The following is a 9,545-nucleotide window of genomic DNA, read 5'->3' on the forward strand; positions in this document are numbered from 1 at the left end:
TGCCATTCAGAATTAAGACCATTCCCAAACCAGTGTCACACAGATTTTTGCATACTTTTCATTGTGGGCTAATATATCTGCTCTGGAGCAGAAAAACTGTGGATAGTAACTTGAAAGCAATCCAAAAGACAGCATGTTTGGCATGCGTTCTCTGCTGAGGCATTAGTGCTGTAATCCATTAATGCAGTGTTCAGCACCGCAGCAAAACAGTGCCAGCCAGGGGAGTCTGAGCACCAAATGTATGGGTGCAAGCAGAATATTTTGAATGAGCAGCAATAATTTGGTTTGGTTACGCCTCGGAAACACTCGATGGGCATTGCAAAGCATACTTTAGACAGCACAAAAAAATTTGGCTTGAAAGGATTAGCATCAATTAGAGAACTACTTCCTTTAAGTAACAAAGCAGATAAATTCCCTTAAGGATTGTACTTATTGGAACACATTTTCAGTAGTAAAAAGAGCAACAAGTGTGATAGTACTATTGATTTTCTACCTTTGTATTACCAAAACATATTTTATTGACAAGTATTGCTTGTTTGTTAAGTGCTGAAGAGTTTGATGGGCCTAAACATTGGATTATCTAATTAATTGCCCTTTCAAACTTTCATCTTAGGCTGCGGTGATTACATTAAAGAGAGAAGTTTGAGGTTCTGTTGGAATTCACTCACCTTTTATGTGATAAACAAGAAACAAATATATTAATGGGTTCTTAATATACAAGGCTAACTTCAGATGCAATGTACTGTTCTGATTAGGTCTTCATCTCTGAATGTCCCGGTGGTGTGTACAGGAGCACTACTTTTATTTTCACAGCCTAATTTTGTTCCATGAATATTACAAAGTCTTTTTTCACACAGTTAAGCCCTGCCAGTTTAGAGTTGGCCCAGAGCCTCTTGATGCAGAAAGAGCTGCTGTTGTGTATTTTCAAAGAAATATTTTGTGTGCTTCTGATACTACTGTTTTCACAATGTGAATCCAATAGAAAATAGTATTTTTGAGAAGGAATTCATGTGTCAGCCTGAATTGAAATACAGATTGTGGCTGTTTAACCCTTTGTTGGTTGGCCCTACCCTCGGTGCTCATGTTTCCTTGACTGCATTTCTTTTTCTTCTCTTGCCCCGCTTGCCGTCAAGCCCCCCAGCACTTGCCAGTGCTCACTGGATCCCCGGGAAGCCGAGCTTCCTCAGCTGGTGGGAGAGACCAGACCTTGGTGCTCACTGAGAGCCACAAGAGGGGCTTTCAGGTTTGCGCCCCTGGGGTATAAGATGCAAGGGTAGGTGGGCTGCCTGGGTTTGCCTATTTTGAGATCTCCAAAGCATCAGAGGACACAAGACAAATAAGTCTCAGTCTTGCCTAAAGCGTCCACTCATTCTGCACCTGCTAAATAGTAATCTCAGATAATGAGTAATTAAAATCTTAAGTGACCCTGAGCGTGGAATAAGTGTGTGGTTTTTCAGGGTGTTTCTGACATACATGTTTACGTAGTTGGATATTTTAAAAAACCCACATCTGTACCACCGGTGAGACCATAGCTGTAAGCATGGCGTGTGAGCAGATGGCTCTGCGAGGTGCTGGCTCAGCCAGGCTGGGGTGCTGATGCCTGCAGGGACCCCGGTGCTGGGGTGGTGCTGCATGGGAGGGTGCTCTAGGGGAGGACTGGTAGTGGGGTGTGTAACATTAAATACTGTCAGAGATCCAGGAGTCTAGGACTTGGCCTTGGAAAATTTAATATGTGCCTGAGAAATGTGTGGTGCGTGCCTAGGCACCTGCGCCACGCTGCCGAAGCGTGTGTTTCGAGTAATAGTTCAAGTGCTAATCTGCGACAATAGCAAGTACCTTCTTGTTGTGTTGTTTCTGAAAAAGGAATCCTTTTTGCTTCATCTACAGCATAAGGCTTGAACTTTTAATTATATATATTGTGACAGCAATCACAAGGGTTTTAATTGCACGCTTCTGGTTGAATCAAAATGTTTGTGTTCTTTGTTGGAGTAGAGAGGGCTCTGTCAGTGGAATGGTTGCCTCTGCACACCGAGGCGCGGCCGTAAGGATGAGCCCATACAGCTGTGGGTGGACGTGATTCCCAGGCCGTCACCTGCCTCTGGCGGGGCGGGGGGGGGGGGGGGGGGGGCGGGGTGTGCTTTTACAAAAGTGCAATTATGCTCCTGTGCCATTGGAATGAAGTTTGTAGTCTTCCCATCACCGTTCCTGTGTGCAGAGTGGGCTGTGGCCATCCTGAAGAAGGAACAGTGGTGCGAGTGTGGGAGCCCGAAGCCCCGTGTGCCCAGCCGTGGGGCGGCGGGTGCTGGGTGTGGGGGTCCAGCTGTGCCTGCTGCCCAGCTCAGCACCTGGCCTTCCAGCGGCCTCCAGTGAGCCAGCGGAGAGAGCTGGGTGCTCTGGTGGGGTGATGTTCCTGTAAAGACTGTTTGTAAAGGGAGGGGAGTTGTGCCTCTTACTGTTCCCTGCCTGCTGCCGAGCCAGCTGGGTAGACATCCAACGTACAGCTTCCTTCAGGGAGTGTAAGTATCTCATTTTTAAAAAATTCCCATTAAAGACACATATTACCTTTTTTTTTTAATTCTGTTTTATTGGCTAGACAGCAATTAGAACACTTAAATTGTTGTGTTATTTAATACTGAGCAGCACGTGCTGAAGTCCCACCTGAGAAGACATTCCAGTGGTGTGCTTTCATGTTTTGGGTTGTCTGGAGGCGTTGAAGTGCCCTGAGGAAAGGGCATCGGGCACAGGTCCCCAGGGTGGCAGGTCTGCAGTTACGTTCCGTGCTGCCCCGAGTCCTCCCCGACGGGGAGCCAGCCGCTGCACAAGAGCCTGGGTTTGCTGCTCAGGGGCATTTGGGACTGACACAATGATGGTCAGAAAACGAGTGCTAGAATAACAGAAGATGCAGGTGAAAATGAAGAGGCATTTCCACATAGCATTTAATTTTTGCTGACAGTAGTGGTCTCCCTTGTTTTTCCAAGAAGGGTTTCTAGAAGTCCATGTATGCTTGCATTTGTGTTTAGTTAAAAGTGTGTTCAGCAGCATCGTGGTGACAGGTGGTGAATCTTCTATGTTGCTGTTCTCTCCTGCTCTTGCTAGACTATCCATGGCCATAAAGGACCGATAACTGCAGTGGCTTTTGCTCCTGACGGCCGGTACCTCGCTACATACTCCAATTCTGACAGCCACCTCTCCTTCTGGCAGGTAAGGATACGCTCCCATCCTTCCGTCTGCAGGCACATCCTTAATGAACTCCCGTGTGGGATTTTCTTCTAACACCGTTCAGCGGTTGTGTAAGATCTAAGGAAATGCTGGCAACAGGAGAGTCCCAGAAGTTAGGGCAGAAGCTAAAACCTCAAAGCAGTTTTGTCATTCACCAGCCCGATGTGCCGTGGGTCCCTCGCGCCGAAGGGAGCACACTGCTCTGCCGTCAGGGGTGGCTGGTGGGCTGAGGCTCGGTGCCCCCGGCCCCTCTCCGCTGTGTAGCTCTTCCCTCCCCACCCCTTCAGACCTGTGAAGGCAGCTTTGAGCAGCAGCATCCCTGTAAGACCGGATTTTTCTTGCTGGCATTTCTGTTTCAGCATCTCGTGCAGCTGTCCCTGGATGAGGGATGGGTACACATCGGTACATCGCTTCTGAGTAATCAGAGAACATTCTCAAATGATAAACCTTCATATCTGATGTTTAAAGTTGGGGTATGATACTGTTGTAATAGTTCAATTTCACACCCTAAAATGTCCACAGGATGAAATGTAGAGGCCGCAGGTGACCCGAGCTCGTTCTACACAGGCCAGGGCAGCGGCTGTGCAAAACTCTGAGGCCAAAGCCCCTGCACCCAGCTCCACTCTGTACCCGTGGGTGGTGGCAGCATGGGGACCCTGCGCTGGGCTCGGCTGCACCACGTGGAGAAATCCAGACTTTCCCTAACCATGCTGAAAGCTGAGACAGAAAGAATAGAGAAAGGGTCTGGAACGTGAGGAGAAACTGAGAGTCAGACCACCACTTTGTGAAGTGTCTAGAGGTTCATTTTCTTTAACCTAAGCAACCTTTTTCTTTGTAATCTCACATCGGTAGGAATACGTTTTGTCACTTGTAGGCTGATGCCTATGTTCCCCAAGCAGGTTTGGTTTGTGGGTTTTTTTTTTTACCTTCAAAAGGCTTTAGACTTAGAAAATACATTATTTGGAAGCAGCTGACTTGATCAAGCGATGTGTGCTATCAAAATCATTGAGTCTTACGGTAACGAGACTGTAAAACAGAGCTTGGTATGCCCATAAGCGCCAGTTACACTTTTTAATTAACTTCCACAATTTTCTGTGTCGTTCAGTAGTTCTACAGGTGCCGTAAAAAATTCCTGAATTATTACCCATCACTATATCGTGTGCTTTCTGAAACAGTAAATGAGAGCAGCAAGAATCTTCATCCATCAGTTATGTTTATTCAATTTAAGTGCTCAGGGAAAATCTAGAAAGCAATCAAGCCAGATCTTTTAGAATTGGCAGGGGAAAAGAGTCAGGCACGAGTTTTAAATTGTGATCTGCCACACTCTTCCAGGTGTATAAATGTTCATGTTGAAGTGTTTTTTACATAAGGAGTTAAACATACCTACACATTTAGTTTTAAAATGTGACCTCGTGCACTAGTGATTTTTCCCTTCTGTGTTCTGTTTGGCACTATTATTAATGCAGGAAAATCAGTAACATTAGTCATCTTAAAAGGGTTATTACTCAAGATGATTTAAATTGTGAAAATGTCAGTGGTGCTTGCCTGCTCCCTGCTAGAGATGCCATGATTTACACTCTCTGACACCGCTCTGCTGCCGAGAAGAGCCAGGAAAAAGTAATGGCTTGTACTTTGTACTGATCAGAATTCAGGACGTGGCATCAGCAATAACACGCCTTAAATGTCCCAGGATTTGCCAAGGTTCCATGGGGCATGTCTCGGGGATGGAAATCCTAGGGTTGCGATACATACGAGTAGGAAGGGGGTTAAGAGTAAAGCAGTGTTCCAGAAAGCATATGTAGGATTTTGTGTATCTCAGTGGGTTAGATTAGAGAATGTCATTTTTATAAACACGGAGCTAGACAGAATGCATCAGTGAGAACTGGCCTGCTTTCCAAGGGTGTAACTCAACAGATCTCTCCTGAACGGCTGCTTCGTCTACCAGACAATTAAAAACCCTCTTGCTGTTGGGTTTTTCCTGTTTGTACCTACCACCACGACTGCACTTTATGCGGTGTATCATCAGTGCTAGTGGTTTTTATGATTCTGATAGATAATATTCCAGCACAAAGATGTTCTTTCTGATTTTGTGGGTTTTCCTTAAATTCCGATTGTGTGTACTTATGCTTAGTGCACCTTTCTGAGGTCCCGAAGGGAGCGCGGGATGGTGCCCGCTGAGCCTATCAGGTCCCTCACGCACAGCTGTGTGTTGTGGTCCTTCACCACCCAGACCACCCGGCACACTCCTGGACGCTCCACTGCCCTGCCAGCAAACACTGCCACTAAGGAAGTTTTAATTAAGCCTGGTTTGAGCCAGCACTGGTCTTGGGTATCGTGGGGATGCTGAAGTCTGGTAGGAGGTCTGGGTGCAAGTTGTGTGTGGTGACCCTCCCCAAAAGCGGCAGGCAGGGTGGGTCACCTGTGGGTGTCTTTGCAGATGAACACCTCTCTCCTGGGGAGCATCGGCATGCTGAACTCAGCGCCTCAGCTCCGCTGCATCAAAACCTACCAGGTGCCCCCAGTGCAGCCAGCCTCGCCGGGCTCCCACAACGCCCTCAGGCTGGCACGGCTCATCTGGACCTCCAACCGCAATGTCATCCTCATGGCTCACGATGGCAAGGAGCATCGCTTTATGGTCTAGGGTAAATCCCCCATGCTAGAAAGCTGTTCCTCATCATTCCCCCTCTCCCTTGTCTCTGGGCTCCTCACAAGGGGTGTCCTCAGCGGTGCCGGCGGACCGCGGTGGGCTCAGCCAGGCGGCTGCACTGACACCAGCTGGTTTTTCCTTGCAGCCGGGAGGAGGAAGGTGCCAGGAAGGTGCTCCCAGTGTGGCGCAGCAGAAGCAGTGACACTGTGATGGCACTCCTCGGCCAGACCCGCAGCGGCAGGAATCACACCAGGCTTTGCAGCTGGGCTGAGCCCGGCCCCTTCCTTGCTAGATGTTGAGTTCACGCAGCAGCCCTCATTAAACACATTTTTCCTTTGGAGACTCTTGCAGAATCTCAGTGTTTACCAAAAGGCTTGTGTTTACGTGTACTTTCTCCTAGTGACCACTGAATGATGGCAGGTGATGCATCCTAGAGCTAGGCACGTGTGTTTCTTAGTGCGGGGCTCATTGCCGCAGGGTGGGGAGGGATTGATTTTCGGGGCGGGGGGATGGCCTGTGTTCTGATCTGAAGGGGATGTTTCCTCATACAGAGTCTTGGTTTTTAAGAGAATTGGGAAGTGCTGCTGTGCCCAGTCACTGTTTGCTGTAGTCTGGAAGAAAGAATAGTCCACATGTAAATAAAAAAGAAGAAGAATCTCTTTAAGATGGAATAGCAAACTTGAAAAAAGGAGTATTTATATATAATGGTGTTTTTTGCTACCAATGCAGGTATTTATTTTGGAAAAAAAAAAAAAAGACAAAAAAAAAAAAAAGAAAAAAAGCTTTTTCTTCCTAAAGCCACTCCTGTTTGTGCCAGGACGTGCGTGGCAGCGAGAGCGTGCACCCACGCTGTGCCACCCACACTTGTGTCGCAGCCACAGCCCTGTGGTGCCTTCACTGGGGGCCCAGGGGGAAGGACACAGGCCTTGGGGGGAGACGGCACAAATGGCACTGGGGGGGAGCAATTCTGGCTGGAAAAATGATGAAAAGTGTGTAGAAGGTAAGTTATTTGAATGGATATATTGAAACACTTCCTTCAGTAGGAATATTCCTGTGGTAACATTAGCAGTGACTGTGTTTTCCTCTTCTTACATATCTAATTTTGTGAAATATTTAATGGTGTGGAAGTATGTTGGTTTATGCTCACAGTAAAGAAAAAATCTATAAAATACTATTTTATTTAAACATATTGATGTATATGTTTGTATAGCTTTTCCTTTGTCATTTTAGTCTGGAAAGCTCACAGAACTAAGAAGGCTGTCTTTACATAATGAAGTAAAAATGGTACTTATAGAATCTTCCCTTCCCCAAAATGGAATAAATGAATTTTAAAAATGGCTTCTAAATATAAAAAGCATTTATTTTATTTTATTTTTTAGGTGGTCTGTGTAGTACAGTGTACATGAAATTGAGATTTACAGTCCTGATGCTACATATCTGTTTGCTGTTTAAAAATAATTAAAAAAAATTAAAACCCAAGAAATTAAGACCATTAGGAATGTTTAACACAAACTGCTGTAAAGTTTTAATCTTTTCTCTGGTGGGAATGTAGTGTATAGTGGAGAACTCTGTAGTAGAATATCAGGGTCTTTTCTAAGTGAACTAATGCAATGTGCATGTACATTGTGTTTATACAGATATATATGTAACCTTGGAGATTAAAAAATAACAAAAAACACACAAAACAAAAAGAGGAGAGCGAGCAGAGACTTTCCATCTGTAGAATGAAATGCTGTAATTTTCAGTATAGGCTTATGAGGAGAGCGCTGTGTACCCGGTAGGCGTTCTCCCCCTGGTACCCCGGGATCCTGTCCGGTGGGTTGCGGCAGTCTCGCCTATGTATGTGTGTTTACTTTCAGAACAAAATGCGGGCCCAGTAGGAGTGTGGACCGTGTCCCTGCAGTGATTTCCTTTGTGGTATAGTGCACAAACATCTTGAATTATATATGCGTTAAAATGTTTGTTTCAAGCTAGAGGTGTAATGGATTTTCTCAAATGCAGAAGCGAGCCGGTAAATTTCCTCACAGTCCTGAGTGAGCTCACATAGCAAGAGCCAAGGCAGTGGCAGCGAGGGGTCGGTGTGCTGAGGAGTCACGCACCCCAGGCACACCAGCGCTGGTGGCGGGGCCGGCCTGGTCATGGGGCTGGCAAGGGGCCGGCAGCGATGCCTTCCCACCGCCCCAGCAAGTGCACTTGGGCTACCTCCGCAGCCCAGTCCTGAACTGCCCAGCCTCGCACGCTCAGCACCGCAGTGAAGTGTGTATTGTCGTTCCAGTGTAAGCTTTTAGTGCTTTATTGATTTGTTAGTACTGTATTTGGACTTGTCCTTGTAAATGTAGAGATGTATGTGGCTTCATTGGCAGTTTACAAGCAAAAGATGACATGATGAGACACCTGTATGAAAATGTTGTGATGATTGAAGTCACCATGTACAGTGAATGGTTCAAGTGTCTGCCTCTCCAGCAGCTTCTCGACGAATCCACTCCCCATCCTCTGTATGTATTAAACTCCCCCGTGTAAATATGCTTGTGAAATAAAACTGAATTGTATTGAAGAGTGTTGGTTTCATGGCATCTGCCTGATGGTATGTAAGTAATTCCCTGCTGCTGATTTACTGGCCAGTAATGTGAGGTCTCGCCGATGTTTAAGAAACCTCTTCCTTTGCACTGGAGAATCAGCAGAGAGCAAGCAGGGGGAGTCACCATCAGAGGGGTGGGGGTCCTGGTAAAGGGACTGCAGCCTCTGTTACAACTGACGAAGGTAGGAAGGAGGGTGCTGGGAACGATGTTCTCTTAAGTCCCAAAACAACGTGTCCAGGCAAACAAGGGAATAGAAATCCTCCAGAAGTTCCCCACCACTGCCGTGTGCCAGACAATGCTCTTTCCTTGTCCTATGGTTTGCATTCCCCCAAACAAAATAATTGAAATAAATTAAACACTGAGATTCTTCTGAGCTGGTGTGCTGGATTACCACGGGTATTTGGTGTAACACTGCGTTTGGGTTGGAAGCTGCAATACATGTTATTTTTTTTAAATGGCAGATGGGTTTGCCTGCAGAGGAAGCCCCGTGCCATGGGGTGAGCCGGGGTGGCCAGAGCCGGGTCACACGTGACCTAATTGCTCTTCAGAATGAAAAACCCACGAAGGAATTATGCAAAGCACCAGTCTGGGGAATGCACGAATGCGTTAAGGCGTCAGTGGCTGCGGTATTTCCTTACAGGTAAGGCAGCGGCTGGGTGGATGATGCGGCCTGCATGGTGCAGGAGGCACAGCCGGCAGCGCCGGGCGAACTCTCACCTCTCCCCTCCTCAACTGACAGGCAGAGCTCAGCCTTGAAAAATCAATACTTGGGAGCCAGGAGGGAAATATTTCCAACCCCTAACTAGAGAATGTATTTTGACAAGGCCAAGATAATCCAGGCTGCACAGGATAAGAGAAAAGAAGACTCATTTTTAAAGCTTGAGACTTCGAGGTGTTTTTGTGCAATGGTTTAGAGAGAGCATCAATGTACAAATATCAAAGGTCAAAAAGAAAATCCAGAAGAATTTCAAAAATTAGGCACGCTGGTTTTGCTGTTTACTTCACAAAATATAAACTGTTTGATCTGTGGAGAGAGATGGCCGAATGCAGGGAGCTCAGTGTTCGCTGCCGTCTCCTCATTGAATAGAAATGAAAATACA

General features: G+C 46.6%; 1 protein-coding gene across 4 annotated transcripts in view; it reads left to right on the forward strand.

The window, feature by feature from the left end:
• Positions 1–8,420, forward strand: part of WDR7 (WD repeat domain 7) — a 143,199-nt gene extending 134,779 nt beyond the window's left edge. For all 4 annotated transcript variants that reach the window (XM_027794508.2, XM_055791615.1, XM_055791614.1 and 1 more), the window contains 3 exons: positions 3,097–3,201; positions 5,657–5,861; positions 6,012–8,420. In XM_027794508.2, the coding sequence (XP_027650309.1) occupies positions 3,097–3,201; positions 5,657–5,860 (309 nt within the window). In that variant the 3' untranslated portion in view covers position 5,861; positions 6,012–8,420. The remainder of the gene's footprint in view (positions 1–3,096; positions 3,202–5,656; positions 5,862–6,011) is intronic.
• Positions 8,421–9,545: the final 1,125 nt, after the last annotated feature.

This window comes from Falco peregrinus, chromosome Z, assembly GCF_023634155.1.
Source record: "Falco peregrinus isolate bFalPer1 chromosome Z, bFalPer1.pri, whole genome shotgun sequence".
In the NCBI taxonomy this organism is placed as follows: Eukaryota; Metazoa; Chordata; class Aves; order Falconiformes; family Falconidae; genus Falco; species Falco peregrinus.